This window comes from Haliotis rufescens, unplaced genomic scaffold (assembly GCF_023055435.1).
Source record: "Haliotis rufescens isolate VD_foot unplaced genomic scaffold, xgHalRufe1.0.p SCAF_3, whole genome shotgun sequence".
Lineage (NCBI taxonomy): Eukaryota > Metazoa > Mollusca > Gastropoda > Lepetellida > Haliotidae > Haliotis > Haliotis rufescens.
The window spans coordinates 27,060,349-27,081,796 of NW_025964001.1; the positions used below are offsets into that span (position 1 = coordinate 27,060,349).

The 21,448-nt window shown below is 43.1% G+C and overlaps 1 protein-coding gene across 1 annotated transcript in view; it reads left to right on the plus strand.

Annotated features, from left to right (window-relative positions):
* LOC124144923 (collagen alpha-4(VI) chain-like) overlaps positions 1 to 21,448 on the plus strand; it is a 29,727-nt gene that overhangs the window by 3,532 nt on the left and 4,747 nt on the right. Inside the window, exons 5-21 of the mRNA XM_048403964.1 lie at positions 1,145 to 1,248; positions 1,537 to 1,856; positions 2,782 to 2,793; positions 4,054 to 4,327; positions 5,205 to 5,497; positions 6,168 to 6,176; positions 7,048 to 7,262; positions 8,578 to 8,914; positions 9,377 to 9,394; positions 10,231 to 10,528; positions 13,117 to 13,318; positions 14,376 to 14,430; positions 14,936 to 14,947; positions 15,392 to 15,768; positions 19,277 to 19,460; positions 20,553 to 20,573; positions 21,264 to 21,275. Coding sequence (XP_048259921.1) covers positions 1,145 to 1,248; positions 1,537 to 1,856; positions 2,782 to 2,793; positions 4,054 to 4,327; positions 5,205 to 5,497; positions 6,168 to 6,176; positions 7,048 to 7,262; positions 8,578 to 8,914; positions 9,377 to 9,394; positions 10,231 to 10,528; positions 13,117 to 13,318; positions 14,376 to 14,430; positions 14,936 to 14,947; positions 15,392 to 15,768; positions 19,277 to 19,460; positions 20,553 to 20,573; positions 21,264 to 21,275 — 2,743 coding nt within the window. The remainder of the gene's footprint in view (positions 1 to 1,144; positions 1,249 to 1,536; positions 1,857 to 2,781; positions 2,794 to 4,053; positions 4,328 to 5,204; positions 5,498 to 6,167; positions 6,177 to 7,047; positions 7,263 to 8,577; positions 8,915 to 9,376; positions 9,395 to 10,230; positions 10,529 to 13,116; positions 13,319 to 14,375; positions 14,431 to 14,935; positions 14,948 to 15,391; positions 15,769 to 19,276; positions 19,461 to 20,552; positions 20,574 to 21,263; positions 21,276 to 21,448) is intronic.

Consider the following 21,448-nt stretch of genomic DNA (forward strand, 5'->3'; position numbering starts at 1 on the left):
AAGGAAAAACAATATTTTTGTGAAAATATATTAATATCTGTTATAGTCAGGGGAAGGCGTAACTGATATTCTGTCGTCAGAAAAAAGACAACAGTACGGGACTTGCTATGATATCATGTCGATGGTGCATAGTCACGCACAAATATATGTCCCTTGCGTAACCTGATTCGTGGATATAGTGAGTGAGTGAGTTTGATTTAACGCCGCTTTTAACAGTATTCCAGCTATATCACGGCGTGTCAGCTTAATGTGGGAGGAAAGCTCGAAGTGATGCAGGTCTCCGACGTTTACCACTTCGGTGAAACCCACGAGCACGGGTATGGTGCTGACAAACCTAGAAACATAATCGGGGTGAACCGGGATTCGAACCCACAATCATAGGTTTCTGGCGTGCCCAAGGGACGCAACTCTGCACAGCGAAACTCTGCGCCTTAGACGACTGACTGGGCCGCCCGTGCCCCCGATTCGTGGATATAAGGAAAGTTCACCCAAATTCGTGGTTTAAATGTCCGATGTTGTTTTGTATACTCACTGATCATTTAATTCATCTATTAAACTATAAGAAAACGAGGAAGATTCCACTCGTGCCTGAAAAGTTTGTTTACCGAAGCCATTTGCATTCATCAGCCATTCATGTAATGTACTGATGTACCGGTCACTTCAGCTTGGAGGTTTGGTGCTTAAATGACAATAGAGAAGTGAGTTAGGAAGGGCGAATCCACCTTATTTAAAAGGGAATGGTCCAAAATATCAGAACCCTCTCTCAGATAATTTTACTGCCTGTAACATACTACATTTGCTTTCCAAAAGTTGAGGTGTGGGGTTCCGGACCCCCTGTCCCTCCCCCTCTGGACCAGCCTAGGGTTAATGTGGTTTCACGTCGCTTTAAGCAAAAATGGCTTCAGCCAAAGAAACCATGTGAGGGATCGAACCCGGCCTTCGGTGTGACGCACCACATAGAACAACTCAAATACGGCTTCGAGAAAAGGAACGGCACGTTTTGTGACCCCGAAGCGATTTTAGTAGTATAGATTCGTCGAAAACACCATTGGGTAGATTTAGTTTAGTATACCTGATAGCCTCAAAAGCTACTACTCTCTGCCCACACAGTAGAATTTTAATATTACCTCTTCGTTGTGACCAGGTGAGTGTGGTGGTGTTTGCATCGAGTCCCTTCAATCAGTTCTTCCTGAACGAATTCACCAAAAAGGCGGATGTGCTTGCCGCCATCAGGAGTGTCAACTATCAGTGAGTACCCGGATCCTGCTCTCGTTCCGTTATTTACAATACAGACAAGGGCAGCAGCCAATAGTGGAAAACAAATGAGAGGATGTCCCTCAATACTCCCAGGTTGAATGGGATTTATAGTTTTCAACGTAATTTTCTTTATAATTTTCTCGCCACGCATTCATTTAGAAACCTTGATAAAAGCATGTTGGCGTGAATGTCCTTCACGTATAGAAAGTTATGTCTAGGGGATATTATAGATACGTTGAAAAGTCGTTCAACAGTTCCAAATGATTCTTCTGCTCTCAGGCCCGGGAACACACAGACGGATGACGGTCTCGCCTTCGTCCTGCACAACAGCTTCCTTCCAATACATGGGGGGCGGAATGCCTCTGAAAAGATCCTCATCGTCCTCACCGATGGCAAGTCAACCGACACGACCAGTACAGCCTCCGTAGCAAATCAGATCCATAATACCGACATCAAAGTTATTTCCATTGGGATCGGTAGCGGCATCGACAGGGCGGAACTGGCCACAATCGCCTCGGACGCTAAACGCATGTACCTTGTGGCCAACTTCAGCGTCCTGTCTGACATTGTAGACGAAGTTGCTAAGAAGACGTGTACTAGTATGTATTTGTGTATTTATTAGCGAGATGAGGCTTGGAGGTATATAATCATATCCTTCATTAGACATGAGCATTTACTTTATATATACTTCATTGAACTAAACATGATATAATTTTACAAAAGTGATCCACTTACGGTGTTACGTACTTTCCAGTCAAACATGTTAAGATAAAGAGTACTATAATTAGACATCATTTGAAAAAGAAATTCCTCCTTCTATTTTGAAAGTATATTATTATAATTTTGTTATCGACTCATTTACCAGGAAAAAAGACTTTTGAAAAAAGTTGAAATTGTTATTGGTAATAAGCATCGGTTTGAGTAGAACACATCTTTCGTGTTTATTTTTTATTGTTTACTTTTAGCACAGGTTCATAATGAGTGAGTAGAGTGAGTTGAGTTGGACGCCGATTTGAACAGTTTTTCAGTTACACCACGGCATGTCACCTTGAGTGATGTGGTTCTTGATGATTACCGCTTTGGTGAAACCCACGAGCACGGATACCAGGTCGAATGTGGCATTCGAACCCCCAAAACAGGTATCTGGCTCGCGTAAGGGACGCAACTCTGCGCGGCGAAATGCTGCGCCCGTGCCCCGTAAAGGCTTAACAGTATATCAAGAAAATATACTTGACGGTTTGTTCGGTCACTGCTGTGGTATTTCTGTGCGGTGTCAGGCAAACAAACAAACATTTACTGTTTATGCAAATTGTGTGAGTGATGAGAAGTACTGGTGGAGCGGGACAAGCTTACCCTTGTCGCGAACACCCGGTGCCATATCACCGAATTTCAGTGAACCATTCATGTTATGTTAACCTTTTTTTCACTTTTACGCCCAGTGGAATCCGTTTCGGCAGATAATCGAGACAGAATATTCTTTGGTGTTGACGTTATATATCTACCTGCATTATTTGATGGTTTCAGGCACTGAATTAGGTAAGTACCTTTGTTAAACCTTTAAAAGCCTTTCCATCAACGTAACATGGCAACATTTAACCAAACCAGAGAAGTATTTCTTTTACTGGAAACGTAACGGTGATAAAATAATAACTTTAAGAATAAATAAAAAGTATAATAAAGAATGATAAAATCCTACACTATTGCTAGTGCATCTACTACTACTACTGCTAGTACGTCTACTACTTCTACTACTGCTACTTCTATTGATAGTGCATCTACTACTACTTCTACTACTGCTAGGACGTCTACTACTTCTATTGATAGTGCATCTACTACTACTTCTACTACTGCTACTTCTATTGATAGTGCATCTACTACTACTTCTACTACTGCTAGTACGTCTACTACTTCTATTGATAGTGCATCTACTACTACTTCAACTACTGCTAGTACGTCTACTACTTCTATTGATAGTGCATCTACTACTACTCCAACAACTGCTACTTCTACTGACAGTGCGTCTATTGCTACTCCTATTACTATATTTACTGCAAGTAGATCTACAACTACTTCTACTAATGCTAATACGTCTACTACTTCTATTGCTCGTGCATCTACTACTACTCCAACAACTGCTACTTCGATTGTTAGTATATCTACTACAGTTACTACTTCTACTGCTAATATATCTTACTTCTACTCCCGGTACTTCTACTTTTACAACTACTGCTATATCCACAACACGGTTGTTTGATGCATGTCATCGTACCCAAATTGCGTAGATCAATACTCATGATGCCAATCACTGGATTGTCTGGTCCAGACTCGATTATTTACAAACCGCCGTCATACACCTCGTATATTGCTAAGTGCGGCGTTAAACAACAAACAAACAAAAACAACAACTAGGACTCCTTCTAGAGCCGCCCGGAGAGCGGAAGGTCCTGGGTTCGATCCCCGACCGCGTCATACCAAAAGACGTTAAAAGATGGTACTTGTTGTTACCCTGTCTGGCGCTAAGCATTAAGGGGCTAAAGCAAGAACTTGTCGGCTCGGAGTCAGTATACTGTGTCTGAGTGGGGTATTCATGTTAAACTGCGGCATGGTATCTCAGTGAGCTAGCACTATAACTCGGCATCAGTCCGGACTAGTGCAAGCAGCCACACAACACACACACACGTACATGCACGTCGCTATATAAGTGCAATAATCTTGGACGCGACGTTAAACCCCATTTCACCTCACCTTCACCTCACCTTCTACATCCACACTCACGCTTACCTATATTGACTTCAGTCTGCAGGTCGACCCCTGCCGACATACTATTCCTGTTGGACACGTCCAGCAGCGAGGGCACACCCAGCTTCAACATTCAGCTGGAGTTTGTCAAGAACTTCACCAAGGACTTCGAAATCGGCGCGGATAAAGTCCAGATTGCTGTCGCCACATTCTCAGACACCACCCAGTCGGAATTCTGGTACAACGACCACGACAATAGCTCCAGCCTCATCGCTGCCATCGGCCGCATCATGTACCGCTCTGGAAACACGCATACAGAGGACGCACTTAGGTAGGTGACGTGGTCAAGTAAAACTGAAACGGGACGTAAAACCTAAAACTTGTATATATATAATCCACCGGACCACTCCTGAATTACTAGTTTTCTAAGAAGAATCATCCCGAAAATACCCATAATTGACCGATGACATCTGACAAGAGAGAGTGTGTATTATCAATAATATGCCCCCGTGAAGACCCATGTTAGAATTGGTCTTCAGCAACTTATGCTTTCGGAAGAGGGGACTAAGGGGATCGGGTGGTTAGGCTCGCTGCATTGGTTGATGCATGTCATCGTATCCCAATTGCGTGGATGCTCATGATGTCAATTAATGTCAATGTAGTCCAGACTCGATTATTTACATACATATCTCTGGAATAGATGGGCGTTAAACAAAAAACAAACAAATGGTGAGTGACATATAGAACTCATCCTTAAGTTAAAGGGGTAAAAGAGAAGTTTGATTCAGTTCCCTTTGTCTGCTACCTCAAGACTGATTAGGTATATCAATCTAGCAGTAAACGAAATTAAACACAAAATGTATTTACACGCGATTGAACCATGACTGGAAACGCATTCCAGATTATTGAGCGGAGCCCCACTTTAAGAGTCGTTAAGCCTGTGTCGGGGTTACCTAGAACGTCCCCACGTCGAGAGTGTTTGAATTAGGCTGGTGACGGGTGAACTTCAACTGGGAGACGTGTCAACGTTATTTTATTTTGTAAAATTTAATGTACAAAAATACTTTTTTCGCAGATAGGTGACTGTTTATAGTCTATTGATAACCTTCACAATACAGATAGAAATAGTTGAACTACTTCGTAAATTGTTAAACCTATACCATATCACGGGTGTACTTTCAAGAGACCCTATGGTACATTGCATTTAGATTTGCACGAACTGAGGGCTTCACCGCTAAGCACGGCGCCAGGAACGACTCCAACCACATCATCATCATCTTATCCGACGGCCAGTCCATAGACAAGAGTCAGACCAAGAATGAGGCGGACGGCATCCACAGCGCCGGCATTCAAGTCATCGCCATCGGCATTGGCGTCAGCATCGACCAACAGGAGTTGAGGGACATCGCTTCCGGTTCCGGCGATCAGAACGCCTTCTCCGTGGCCAACTTTCAGGCTCTGCGCACCATCGAACTGCCGATCCAGAAACAAACATGTGAAGGTGCGACAAGTGGACAGGGTGTCCGACATACGCATTTCGAAACCTTTGTTTCTGTTTTCCGAGGTTTATGACATTCGTATGAAAACCTCTGATGATCTTTACTGCCTTGCTCAAGTTTGCTCAATGACCTGATAAAGTCACAGTTGATGGGTGTTTTTACCAATTTTTATTATAACCTGTACCTAAGCTGAAATAGTTCCTCACGTGAAGGATAAAACACATCCGAATGTATTTAGTAAGATAATTATCACATGCATCCGAGGGATGAAACAACGGGCGTTAGCACAGCGTTTTTTAAATCTCATAAGAACTCGTATAACATACAAACCGTTTTCTGCACTATAAAATGAATGAATGAATGAATGAATGGATGGATGTTGGATGAATGAATGGATGAATGAATGGATGGATGGATGGATGGATGGTCTCCCGAATACAATGCAGGAGATGGATGCGCTGTCGTGAGTTCTTTGTCTCCTATACGGAACTGGAATCGATCGGCGCCTTGCTTCTATTTGAATAGTTATTTTGTCAAAATAATTTATGACGACTAATATTTTACCACTTTTTGAGAGAGTTTTTAAGCATCGTAAGGTAACGTATTGTTATTTATGTGAAGATATATACGAATAAACCACCCAGTTCAGCTGCACCTTTTGTGTTTTTTCAGTTCAGGAAGGTACAGTATTAAGTCCACGGTTGTAAGTATACTGCTGTCTAAACTGTCGGAGCATTGGCAAAGTGATTTGACGTATGAGTTAGTGACTGTGTAAGATCTTACACCACTTTTAGCGGGTGGACACGAGACTCCAGCTTCATACATTGTACCAATGTAAGGAATCGAACGCGGATCTTCACAATGCATGAACCACTAGGTTAAACCACCGCCCCTTTTGATGATAGTCATAAGAGTCACGATGGGCGTATTTTGTGACAGTTGGCGTTAATATAAACGATCATTCTTATCTTTACATGCTTAGTTAAAGTAGTTGAGGTAGTGATTGGATTGAGGGCAATCTGAGACAGAGTTGCATTTCTTTGTGGTATGGGTTGACCATGGGGGCGGATCCAATAGTCGCCATGACTGCGATCCTTGGTTTTCACCTTCATGGGTTTCACCAAAGGCGAACGCCGTCACTTTGGGCCTTTTACTCTGAAACGACCTAATATTTCTATGGAAAGGTGTGCCAAGCTCACTGCCGACTTGTCTCCACCCTGCGGGATTCCGGGTTAGACTTGTTCCCCTGCATCCTATGCTGGTCGCTGGTAAGGCAACCACATTGATCGGGAGGTCAGACCCGGTGACTTGGTTGATTGCGTGTCTTGGTACTGGTTTGGATAGTTGCTCACAATAACTATCGCTGTATTGTCTGACCCAGATTCGATTATTAACAAGCCGCCGTCATTTAGCTTGAAAATTGCTGAGTGCGGCGCTAAACACGCACGCACGCACGCACACACGCACGCACGCACGCACGCACGCACGCACACACACACACACACACACACACACACACACAAACGTTTAAATGTCTCCCTTCTTTTTTAAGTGTGTAGTACCCGGCCGTCAGATATCGTTTTTCTACTGGACACGTCCAATGGGGGTGAAGACAATTTCAAGAAAGGTCTTGAGTTTGTCCGCAATTTTGCTAGCAAACTCATCATCGGCCCCGACAACGTCCAGATCAGCATCGTCAGCTTCTCAACGTCATGGCAGATGGAGTTCTCTCTCAACAAGTTCAGCAAGAAACAGGGTCTCCTGAATGTGAGTACTTTGGGAGCTTCTCGAGAACTCTTCTGACTCTTCACAACTATCCTTATAGGGAGGGGCATTTAAATTCCTGATGACGTCGGGATTGGGTTTTTTTTAACGTCAAAGCAACGATTGTTGATTCCTTTCAGTGAGACGTTTTGCTGCGGTAATATTATATCCGTTCATTATTAATACCATCAGCTCAAACATCAAACATCTTCCCGAGGCAGGTGAGTTAACTGACTTTAAAAGTCCAGTTTCCACCCTTGCCGAACATTGCTGGAATTCCTGGGCTCGATCGTAGCGCCACCAGTGGCAATTACGAGAGTTTTGTCCCTTCAATGCCTCTCCTACGGACCAATCAGATTACACCACTCGTATCACTTGCATTTGCTTCTAACAAACTGGCGGCGCCCAGTCAAGACGATCTGATCGATAATCAGATAAAACGGGTCTTACATCGCGAAGTGCATAAAATCACGTGAGCACCTGGATTAAAAATATGAAAAGATTTGGAAAATATCTGTTGACAAATAGTTGAGCGGTGCACATGCTTTGCAAATCCTGCAGTCGACCGAAATCTGCATGACAGTTTACAAACCGGATTTCGATTTCGTTGCACGATTTTGATTGGACTATGCATAGACTAGTTAGTCCAGCCAAAATGTAACTCCATAATACCAGCCTAGTTCGGCAAGGGTGGAAACTGGACTTTCATAGTCAGTTAACTCTCTTGCCTCGGGAAGATGACATCAAAGGAAACTCAAGATTTTTTGGAGCACATTATATCAGATACGGTATGATTCTGTTACTAGTTGCAACGATTTTTCTTACTTCTGATCCTAGTCTTTTACAATATATGTGCTTGTACCAATCAGCCAGCTCCCATTCGCGTTGATCGTTGTTCATGATGTCAATCACTGGAATGTCTGGTCCAGACTCTATTATTTACAGGCCACCGTCATATATCTAAAATATTACTGGCATTAGAAAACAAACAAACAAACAAACAAACAATCAACCATCTATTGGTGGTTGAAGCGACAATCGTCAAGGTATGGTGATACTCAAATTAAACAACGGTCACCCTGCCAGTAACTATTCATACCCAGCAACCAGTGTGATTGCCCGATCCACATTTGGATCTTACAGTTACCATGCTTCAGTATCCTCAAGGGCCTCAGAGACAAGGGGGTAAAGCAAGACGCTATAGCATGTCCTATGAATGGTACAAAACAGGTAGACCATTTGTTTGAGACAATATTGACGCCGAGAGCATCGCTGCTACAATAATTTTCTACACTGAGTTTAAGTTGCCTCATCCCAGGCTGTCATGAAAATCCCCTACCGACCGGGCAACACACCAACAGCTGATGGCCTCCACTTTGTTGGCGAGAACAGCTTCCAGAGTGGAAATGGCGCACGTCCCAACGCTAACCAGATTGTCGTCGTAATCTCGGACGGGGGTTCAGCGAAATCAAGCCAGACGGCCGTCGAAGCTGCCGCTCTGCACGAAAAGGATATCAAGGTTATCGCCCTTGGCGCCGGTCTAAGGATCGACAGCAATGAGCTGAACAACATCGCCAGCGGTAACGCCTTCGTCTTCACCGCTGTCGACTTCGACGCTCTGTTGAAGATGGAAAAGGATATCCGAGATACAACGTGTAAGTTCGCGACATCCTCGGAGAGGTGGGGTGGGGTTGGGTGGGTGAGGGTGGGGGGTGGGGGCTAGACCTCACGCTCTTATGCTCAAGCTTGTGGTCGCGTGAAATTGAGACATTGTTTCCGCGTATTTAGGGGAATCACTTAGTGTTAGCTTATTATAGACCATATACCTTAGCCGATGAGTAAAGTCACGTAGAGAGACCGGTTTTAAATTGTCTGAGCCTGCCAAATACTCAAGGCCTAGACCGCCTTTTCACCAGAAAAGTGTACACCTTTATTCTATTATGATATTGGCAATCATTGTCAGAATATCTTAGTCGTCAACTCGAGATAAAACACACGTATATATATAACTCTTAAAAATCACATTCGTGAAACCGTTTGAGTAAATTATAAAGCTCCTCATTGGACTTAATTTAATGGCACGTTGAGTTTAGTTGCTTATGTGTGTGTTTTTACAGGCAAGACTCAAGTACCGAGTAAGTATATCCTTAATATTTTCTTTTAATATTGTTACATTTAGTTACATATTCAGAGTTCCTTCACATGTAGTCATTTGGATAACGTAATATTATGTGAAACATTTATTTCTTTTATTTATCCCTTTAAAATATCTTTTCTTTTTGAGAGAAAAAGTGAGTACACTTAGGACATCAATTCAAAGGTATTGAAGTTAGATTCGATTCCTGTAAATTCCATACGAAACCCACCAGCACTTGTATGATGCTGATACACCAAGATTCAGGCGAATCTAGGTTTTGTACAATGTAAAGCACATCTGGACATGCGGGATTATACAGTATGATTGAACACATTTAACTGTGCCTTGGGTATATTTTTAGATGCAAGATATGTGTAAAATCAAAATTATTTCTGAGGGATTCTTTGAAGAAGAACTTGAAATCATACGTGCATTCTGATTGGTTTGTCGTATTTTCGCACATAACATTCATCGATAGGGGGACGAGGCGTCTTACAGGTTACGGAAAGGGGCGAATGGTGACGAATGCTCCACACAGTGTTTACTGAGAACATCACGCCACCCGTACTCAAAATTGTGTATACTGAGAACATCACGCCACCCGTACTCCATACAGTGTATACTGTATATCTTATAAATGTTGGGAACTAAGGATAATAACATGGTTGAATAAATCGTAACTGAGATGCATTTTCTTGAAGATATATTGTATTTACTCGCAAAGTGCCTGTCGTTTGAGTTTCATGCATTCAGTTATTAATCAGTTTATACACGCATAACACCATTTTGCGTTCTATAACCTAGTACAGTTCATTGTTTATTCTTTTTGGACAGCATGTTCCACAGAGCCAACAGAAATCGTTTTTCTTCTCGATTCGTCCTCAAGCGAAGGCTCTGTTAATTTCAAGAAGCAGCTTAACTTTGTCAGCAACTTCATTGACGGTTTTGACATCAGTCCTAGTGCTGTTCAGGTGGCAGTTGTAACGTTCTCGACCGTTGCCACCAACCGTTTCTTCCTGAACGATTATATGAGCAAGGCTTCTCTGAAGAGCGCCATCACCAGGATCCCTTACAATTCTGGTAATACCCATACGGGGAACGGGTTGGAGTTCGTCAGACAGACATCTCTCAGGTACGTCAATGTTGTCAGACAAATCTCGCTCAGGTACGTCAAGGTTAGACATAACTCTCTCAGGTACGTCAGTGTTGTCAAACAAATCTCTCTCAGGTACGTCAATGTTGTCAGACCAATCACTCCAAGGTACGTCAGACCAATCTCTCTCAGGTACGTCAATGTTGTCAGACAAACCTCTCAGGTACGTCAATGTTGTCAGACCAATCTCTCTTCGGTACGTCAATGTTGTCAGACCAATCTCTCTTCGGTACGTCAATGTTGTCAGACAAATCTCTCTTCGGTACGTCAATGTTGTCAGACCAATCTCTCTTCGGTACGTCAATGTTGTCAGACCAATCTCTCTCAGGTACGTCAATGTTGTCAAAACCAATCTATCTCAGGTACGTCAATGTTGTCAGACAAACCTCTCAGGTACGTCAATGTTGTCAGACCAATCTCTCTCAGGTACGTCAATGTTGTCAGACAAATCTCTCTCAGGTACGTCAATGTTGTCAGACAAATCTCTCTCAGGTACGTCAATGTTGTCAGACAATTATATCTCAGGTACGTCAATGTTGTCAGACCAATCTCGCTCAGGTACGTCAATGTTAGACAAATCTCTCTCAGGTACGTCAATGTTGTCAGACCAATCTCTCTCAGGTACGTTAATGTTGTCAGACCAATCTCTCTCAGGTACGTCAATGTTGTCAAAACCAATCTATCTCAGGTACGTCAATGTTGTCAGACAAACCTCTCAGGTACGTCAATGTTGTCAGACAAATCTCTCTCAGGTACGTCAATGTTGTCAGACCAATCTCTCTCAGGTACGTCAATGTTGTCAGACCAATCTATCTCAGGTACGTCAATGTTGTCAGACCAATCTCTCTCAGGTACGTCAATGTTGTCAGACAAATCTCTCTCAGGTACGTCAATGTTGTCAGACAAATCTCTCTCAGGTACGTCAATGTTGTCAGACAATTCTATCTCAGGTACGTCAATGTTGTCAGACAAATCTCTCTCAGGTACGTCAATGTTGTCAGACCAATCTCTCTCAGGTACGTCAATGTTGTCAGACAAATCTCTCTCAGGTACGTCAATGTTGTCAGACCAATCTCTCTCAGGTACGTCAATGTTGTCAGACCAATCTATCTCAGGTACGTCAATGTTGTCAGACAAACCTCTCAGGTACGTCAATGTTGTCAGACAAATCTCTCTCAGGTACGTCAATGTTGTCAGACCAATCTCGCTCAGGTACGTCAATGTTAGACAAATCTCTCTCAGGTACGTCAATGTTGTCAGACCAATCTCTCTCAGGTACGTTAATGTTGTCAGACCAATCTCTCTCAGGTACGTCAATGTTGTCAGACAAATCTCGCTCAGGTACGTCAATGTTGTCAGACAAACCTCTCAGGTACGTCAATGTTGTCAGACAAATCTCTCTCAGGTACGTCAATGTTGTCAGACCAATCTCTCTCAGGTACGTCAATGTTGTCAGACCAATCTATCTCAGGTACGTCAATGTTGTCAGACCAATCTCTCTCAGGTACGTCAATGTTGTCAGACAAATCTCTCTCAGGTACGTCAATGTTGTCAGACAAATCTCTCTCAGGTACGTCAATGTTGTCAGACCAATCTCTCTCAGGTACGTCAATGTTGTCAGACCAATCTCGCTCAGGTACGTCAATGTTGTCAGACTAATCTCTCTCAGGTACGTCAATGTTGTCAGACCAATCTCTCTCAGGTACGTCAATGTTGTTAGACCAATCTCTCTCAGGGGGCATCACACAGGGCTCTGTCAAGTACGTTAATGTTGTCAGACCAATCTCTCTCAGGTACGTCAATGTTGTCAGACCAATCTCTCTCAGGTACGTCAATGTTGTTAGACCAATCTCTTTTAGGGGGCATCACACAGGGCTCTGTCAGGTACGTCAATGTTGTCAGACCAATCTCTCTCAGGGGTCATCACACAGGGCTCTGTCAGGTACGTCAATGTTGTCAGGGTCATCAGACAGAGCTCTGTCAGGTATGTCAATGTTGTCGGGGTCATCACACAGACCTCTGTCAGGTACGTCAGTGTTATGGACATCATATTGGATTATACAAGTGTCACTATTGTTTTTACAATGTATTATGTAGTGTTATTACTTGTAGCGGAGTTATACATCGCAACGTCACGTATATCAGGGCAAAACATTTGCCATATTTCTGTGAATACCATCTCGGTGAAGATGCGGGTTAGAATTGGTCTTCAGCCATCCATGCTTGTTGTAAGAGGCAACTTACGTCGTATACCAATTGCGTGATGTGAATCACTGGATTGTCTGGTCCAGACTCGATTATTTACAGGCTGTCGTCATATAGCTGGTATATTGCTGAGTGCGGCGTCAAACAAACAAACAAACAAACAAACAACGCCGTAATATAACTAATATACTGTTCAAACCGGCGTATCCCAATTGCATAGAGCGATGCTCATGATGTCAATCACTGGATTTGTTGGTGCAGACTCGATGACGTACAGACCACCGTCATATAGCTGGGATATTACCGAGTGCGACGTTTCAAACAAACAAACAAAACATTCCGACAGACGGTTTCGTTTCCAGCCAAGCACACGGGGCACGGCCTGGGTCCAAGAAGGTAGTGATCGTGATGACCGACGGTCAGTCCCAACAGAAACTGCTGACCGCCAATCAGGGCATCCTGCTCCGCAAAGAAGGGGTTATGGTCATTTCCATTGGCATTGGTGCAGCCATTGACCTCTCGGAACTCGCAGTCATAGCCTCTGATGACAAACACATGGTCAAGGTTGGTCGTATGTCCTCATTTCGTACACAATGTATAACCTTTTGATCACAGGAAGCGTCGTGAGTGAGTGAGTGAGTATGGTTTAACGCCGCTTTTAGCGATATGCCAGCAATATCACGGCGGGGGATACCAGAAATGGGCTTTACATATTGTACCCATGTCGGGAATCGAACCCGGGTCTTCGGCGTGACGAGCGAACGCTTCAACCACTAGGCTACCCGACCGGCCCGGAAGCTTCGTGAAGGAGCATTGCATTTTAACATTAGTGAGTGCGTGAATAAGATTTTCGTTGCCTTTAGTATTATTGCAACAATATTACAACGAGGGACGCGAAAAACGAAAGATGTGTCGTGTTGAAACCCAGGCTTTTTTCAAATAATCAACTTATTGTCAAATGACTTTAAAAAGAAAATACTGTCTGATAAATAGAGCTGAAAATATACTTTCAAAACAGTTGGATCCATCCCTCTTTCAATTGATATCTAAAGATACTATTCTGTGTTTGTGTCATGTTTGTGCTGGAAACTCAGTAACACGAGTGAGTGAGTGGAATGGATCTTACGCCATTTTAGCATATTCTAGCAATATCACGTCGGGGGACACCAGAAATTGGCTTCACACATTGTGTCCATGTGGGGAATCGAACCCGGCCATCGACGTGATGAGCGGGCGCTTAAACCACAAGGCTACCCCAGCGTTAGATCACGAGAGGGATTAGCGTTTAATTAACATGTTTATTTCCAGGGTGGAAAACAATGATGGTATTGTTTAAGTCAGATGTTAAGTTTATATGTGAGAAGAGATATTTGGTCAATAATTCGGGTATTGTGATAGTTGGAAAACGGAGGGGGTTTCTGTGAAAATTTCCCAATCTCAAATGCCATCTTATTGGCATGAGTTTACTGACGAATATCTATTTTGTAATGACATACACGTAATGTTACGATTTCATAATGTAACAACGTTGACGCGCGCGCGAGCGTGCGTGCATGCGTGCGTGCGTGTGTGTTTGTGTGTGTGTTGTAAAGGACTACAGGTCAATATTTCGTCTGTGTAGGTGTCTAATTTCGACAACCTGAACGCCATTGAAAAACAGATCCAGGATATAGTTTGTAAGTAGTAAACAATTAGAGGTAAATGAATCAACATACCCTTTATAACGTAACATGTTAATTAAATTTTCTCTGTGGTTTACTTATTTCTTCATGAAGAATTATTTTTTATGCACAGTCAAGAGATGAGAGGACATTTGCATATTGTCAGTGGTTACATGGGACGACAGACAGTGGTACTTAATTACGCACCATGAAGATCCGGGGTAGATAAAGGTCTTCTGCAACCCATGCTTGCCATAAGAAGCGACAAACGGGATCGGGTGGACAGGATCGCTGACTTGGTTGATGCTCGTAATCTTATCCCAATAGCGGAGATCGATGCTCATGATGTGGATGACTGTATTGTCTGGTCTAGACTCGATTATTTACAGACCGCTGTCATATAGCTGAAATATTGCTGAGGGCGGCGTTAAACAACAAACAAACAAATAACACGTAATTACGTGCAAGTTGAGATGTGATAAGTGCAATGTTTACCTCGATATGTTTGCTCATATTTCAGGTAGTGGTCTAGGTAAGTTGTAGCTTTGAGTTTCGTTTATGTGGCATTAACCTTGAAAAATGATCGCAAAGGCGTTATTTTCACAATTCTCTCTTTGTTAACAAAGACTAACAAAAACATTTCCATGGTCATAAGAAATAATCTTACTAAAAGTATTGTTCATTGTACGATTCCGACAAAATCATAGCATTTGTTTATGAAATCAAATAGTTCTGATACCAGATATTCGCCTAGAGGTGAGCCTATCCTTCCCTACAGGTGCACTGATACAAACACACGCAAAGTCAAGTCAATTGTTCACTTGAAATAAACACAGGAACATGTAGTACAAGTAATTCGACATCGATACCTAGTGGTCATTCCCAAGTTCAAAATTAATCCTGAAAGATAATGCTCGCGAACCAGCATACATTTGAATAAGGTCTCTTCTTGAGTACTTATGTATCTACATTTCAGTGTGTGCGTCAACGCCAGCTGATATCATGTTCGTCCTCGACTCCTCCGCCAGCATCGGCCCCTTCAACTTCCACGTCATGCTCAACTTCATCACAGACTTCGTCCGTAAGTTTGACGTGGGCACAAGCGCGGTACAGTTCGGTGTGGTCACATTTGCTAACGATGCTCACCCACAGTTTGACCTTGGACGCTACGAGACCAGAGCCCAGGTGATCGCCGGCATCAGCAACATCCTCTACCGCTACGGCGGTACGTACACGGAGAAGGCTCTGCAGTACGTCAGGACAACAAGCTTCTCGCCAGGTCACGGGTCAAGGTCACTGGCCGCTAAGATCGCCATTGTCCTCACCGACGGACAGTCACAGTCAGTCGAGAAGGTACCGTGAACCCTCGATTATCCAGCGTATATATATTATATCTCCGTTCTATATCAGAAACTCTGAACACATTCACTCTTTCAGGAATAGACGCCAGCCTCAGTCTACATCCCTTTTACCAGCAACTGTGTTTTGGGGAGCTATACCTATACGGTTCTGTGTCGCCATTGTCTGTTTAAAACATTACTGTGCAACTCTCACGGTCGTGAGGGTGACCGGGAGCGAGTGGACTGACTGGTCTGGTTAAAACATTACTCTTCATCTCTCAAGGTCGTGAGTGTTTTGCTAAGGCCAGGAGCGAGCATCTTCCCGAGGCAAGAGAGTTAACTGACTTTAAAAGTCCAGTTTCCACCCTTGCCGAACTAGGCTGGAATTCCTGGCCTCGATCATAGCGCCACCAGTGGCTGTTACGAGTTAATTCCCTTCTATGCCTCTCCTATGGACAAGTCAGATTCCACCTTTCGTATCACTTGCATTTGCTCCAAACAAAATGGCGGCGCCCAGTCAAGACGATCTGATCGACAATCAAGATCTATATTGTAATAAAACGGGTCTTACATCGCGAAATGCATAAAATCACGTGGGCACCTTGATTAAAAACTTGAAAAGATTTGGAAAATATATGTTGACAACGAGTTGGCGGTGTACATGCTATGCAAATCCTGCAATCGACCGAAATCTGCATGGCAGTTTACGAACCGGATTTCGATTTCGGTGCGCGATTTTGATTGGTCTATGCATAGGCTCGTTAGTCCAGCAAAAATGTTACTCCATAATACCAGCCTAGTTCGGCAAGGGTGGAAAATGAACTTGTATAGTCAGTTAACTCCCTTGCCTCGGGAAGACGAGGAGCGAGTGGTCTGACTGGTCTGGTTAAAACATACGCTTCAACTCTCACGGTCGTGAGGGTTTCGCTAAGACCTGGAGCGGGTGGTCCGACAACCGTTACTTACTTACATAAAACATGCATGTACCCGCGCACACGTATTAACGCAACACAAGGCTTGATACTCACATAAACTTTACTGAGCTCTAGTCGAACCATCTCCGAATACACAACTACATGGACAGGACAGGGTAAGCTCGTCACAGAGTGGGTGACTGGAATGACCGAGATTCCACTAGATCAACTGACCCGCACCACTCTCATAACGATGCAGCTATCTTTATAAAGTGTTCGAGCTCGACCCGCCTTTATCATATGTCCTAACATTTCACTCTGAATCGTTAAAAAAACATATCAGACCATGAATCCCTGTTTGTGTCGTGATCGGAAAAATCCCGAGAACTACTGACCAGTTAGTCCCCCTCTTTGGTTCTCCTCCTGGTCTTTTATGTTAAATGCATCCTGTCAGTATCAATAATTATTAAAATAAATTCACAGTATCGATGCTATCACGAAAGTAGCTGGAATTTAAAATGTTGAATTTTGCACACTGAATTTCGTACGTCCATGAGCGATTAGATGTTTTTAGATTTGTGTCCCTCGTCTCAAAACGGGGCTAAAGTGGCGAATGGGTTCAAATTATTTATAAATGATTTAAGGTGGGTATGTGATATTTTACCAAAGTTAAGTGACCTAGTGAAAATATATTAATCAATAATCAGCATTGTGTCGATTCTAAACAATTTATTTGTTTATTGACAGTATATTTGTTTAAATTTATTATTCTGCCCAGTTCTATAATGAAAGGCATACGAAACAATAAATATGATAGTACACTCCAGTCAGGGCTATAGTTGATGACATGTGTCAATAAATTAGTTGTATAATTTTTGAACTAACTACAATTATGTGTTAAACCCCAACTCACTCATAACCATGAATGTAAATATACTGAAGCTTGAATTGTATTTATGTTTTGAATTGTGTCCGTCTGTCTTTGTGTTGTTTAACTCCGCACTCAGCTATATTCCAGCTGTATGACACACAGGGGCTACTTACCATCTTCCGGGTTGGCATGGATAGCGGTTATCCCCTGTATGACGGCAGTCTTTAAATGATCGAATATAGACCAGACAATCAAGTTTTTGACATCATGAACATCGATCTACGCAACTGTGATACAATGACATGCATCAACCAAATCAGCGAGCCCGACCGTCCGATCCTAATAGTCGCCTATAGTTTGAATTGTGTACACATACTGACCATCGTAATTTGGTAGGCATCAATAATGCTTGTAGGTGTCCTTCACATACCCCTTGTATTGATAGTTCCGTGTAACTCTCTGCAGGGATAGGGGTATTTGCTGTGAACAGTTGCTTCCCCAAACTTCCCGGTCCCACTGGTTCAAATTCCCCATTTCCCCCATTAACAAACCTAGTATGAAATACTATTAGGAGCATTCTCGCATTTTTATTCGCGTTCTCAACCTGCGGAAATCATCTTCACCAAGCAAGAGAGTTAACTGACTATAAAAGTCCAGTTTCCACCCTTGCCGAACTAGGCTGGTATTATGGAGTAACTGTTACATTTTGGCTGGACTAACGAGTCTATGCATAGTCCAATCAAAATCGCCCACCGAAATAGAAATCCGGTTCGTAAACGGTCATGCAGATTTCGGTTGATTGCAGGATTTGCACAGCATGTGCACCGCCAACTCGTTGTCAACAGATATTTTCCAAATCTGTTCATATTTTCAATCAAGGTGCTCACGTGATTTTATGCACTTCGCGATTTAAGGACCGTTTTTATTACAATATAGATCTTGATTATCGATCAGATCGTCCTGACTGGGCACCACCATTTTGTGTGAAGCATGTGATACGAGTGGTGGAATCTGATTGGTCCATAGGAGAGGCTTAGAGGGGACATAACTGGTAAACGCCACTGGTGGCGCTACGATCGAGCCAAGTAATTCCAGCCTATTAGAGTCAGTTAACTCCCTTGCCTCGGGAAGATGTCGGAAATAAGCTTCTAAAAATGGGTGATCTAAAATATCAAAATCCTTTCTCAGATAATGTTACTGCCTACAATAAACTACATTTGTTTTTTTGTTGTTGTTTTTTTGTTTTTCGTTGTTGTTTTTTGTTGTATTTTTTGGGAGGTCGGATCCACTATACCTCCTCTGGATCCGCCTGTGCTAAGTATGTTTGTCATCACCTTACCCATGCTCGTGATAGTTCCTCTCAGCTAAATCTAATACACTTTGATAATAGTGAAATACTGATCAAAGCCGCGTTAACCTCACCTTGCTCACATAGTTTTCTGTGCAGAGTTGCTTCCTTTGGGCACTTCAGAAACCTATGATTGTGGGTTCGAATCTTGGTTCGCTCCGATTATGTTTCTAGGGATGTCAGCACCATACCCGTGCTCGTGGGTTTCACCCAAGTGGTAAACGTCTGAGACCTGCATCACTTCGGGCTTTCCTCCCTTATTAAGCTGACACGCCGTGATATAACTGGAATATTGTTAAAACCGGCGTAAAACCCAACTTACTCGCTCACTCACATAGTTTTCGACCTCGCGGTACACTCAAACATACCTTGTTTCATTTCAACTTAGACCAAGGCAGAAGCTCAAGCTCTGCACTCTGCTGGTATCGAGGTAATTTCTGTCGGCATCGGCAGCGCCGTCAACGCCAAAGAGCTGACCAACATAGCAACCAACGTCTCCTACGTCTTCAGCGTGGCTACCTTCGACGCCCTCGACACAATACAGGCGGAGTTGCTGCAGGCGACGTGTTCAGGTATACTCAGTATTATTCATGATTGCTCATAATAAAAGTGGTGAGGTAGGGTAGCCTACTGGTTAAAGCGTTCGCTCGTCACGCCGAAGGTCCAGGTTCGATTCCCCACATGAGTACAATGTGTGAAGCCCATTTCTGGCGCCCCCCGCCGCCATGTTGCTTGAATATTGCAAAAAGCGGCGTAAAACCAGAATAAAAGTGAGTACAGTTCTGAAGTAAAGAGCGTCAGACAGCGTTTTCATAAGAATGAACCTGTTTGTTGAAGGCCGAGGGATCTGTATTCTCTTATCTGTTCATCGTTTATTAGCTGTTCTATACAATGCAACCGGTCAATAATATTGTCATATATAGTCGAACCTCGTTGTGTCGAACTTGTTGGGACCTATGAAAAGGTTCGAGTTATCCGGGGTTCAAGACATCAGGGGAATTTGATGCTCAATTTTCTTACTGTTGTCTCCCAAATGTGTTCGAGACAACAGGACAATTCGACACATCAATGTTCGACGCAACGAGGTTGGACTGTATTTAAACGTTCCTCCGGTGTCCGGACTAACGAGGCATGATTGTATGACAGGGGCTAAGATTAGAGACCCCCTCGCGACATGATGCAAATGTCGAAAGATGATGTAGGGACCCGTGAAGATCCGGGGTATAACAGGTCTTCAGCAACCCATGCTTGCCGTAAAAGGCGACTATGCTTGTCGTAAAAGGCGACTAACGGGATCGGGTGATCAGGCTCGCTGACTTGGTTGATGCATCTCATCGTTTTCCAATTTCGAAGACCGATGCTCATGATGTGAATCACTGGATTGTCTGGTCCAGACTCGATTATTTACAGACCGCCGTCATATAGCTTGAATACTGCTGAGTGCGGCGTTAAACAACAAACAAACAAAAAGATGATTTACGGATGAACGAACACGGTAACGCAGCTGCTGGTAGTATTTCTGGGACCTGCGTGTCCGTTAGGTACTAAGAAAATATCCCTGACAAAATATAATCACAGACATGAATGTAATACTTATGCTAGTTATTCATACTTAAAATGCGTATCGAACCCTTGACTAATAAGCACACCTGTCACCATTGCAGCACAGGTGACTCAACCGCCAGGTGAGACATCCCCTACTCTCCTTAGTTAAACGATATGATGACACACTATTGTTGTTGCAGTTGAGTCAGGAATTCACTGGTTATTCTGAACTTACATTTTAACAAGAAAACTGACTCAACCATATGCCATTATACAAAATTACAGAGAAACTATCTATCAACCATAACATGGTTTAAGTCGGAGAAATCACTCGAAACGCAAAATACCTGATTCCCGCTGCTTCTTGTTTAAATGATTCGGTCAATTGGATTTACCTTCCTTAACATACCTACTTCCGACGATAAACACGCGAGGTCAGTGCCTCCAACGCAAGCACATCCTAAACTTCATCAACTAAGAAAGGCATCCACATTCAATGTTCGCCCGACCCGTGAAGATCCGGGGTAGAATAGGTCAACCCATGCTTGCTGTAAAAGACGACTATGCTTGTCGTAAGAGGCGACTAACGGGATCGGGTGGTCAGGCTCGCTGACTTGGTTGATGCATGTCATCGATCCCAATTGGGTGGATAGATGCTCATGGTATTACTGAATTGTCTGGTCCAGACACGATTATTTACAGACCGCCGTCATATAGCTGGAATATTGCTGAGTGCGGCGTTAAACAACAAACCAACCAACCAACTAATCCATGTTCGCCCACAAAACCAACTCCTGTTATGTTCTGAAGCCATCTTGTAACTGTTTCAGCTACCGTCAAACGTAAGTATCATTTAGTAATATTATTTCAGTAATTTCAATTATTTCATAGGAATTACTTAGACGTTGACGGATGACAAAGTAGACACAATTCATGGATAACAACTTCTTTGTTTATACGAGCGGTTGTTCTCGTTTTCTCACATATACTTCTCAACGTTTGATAGGGATACTCA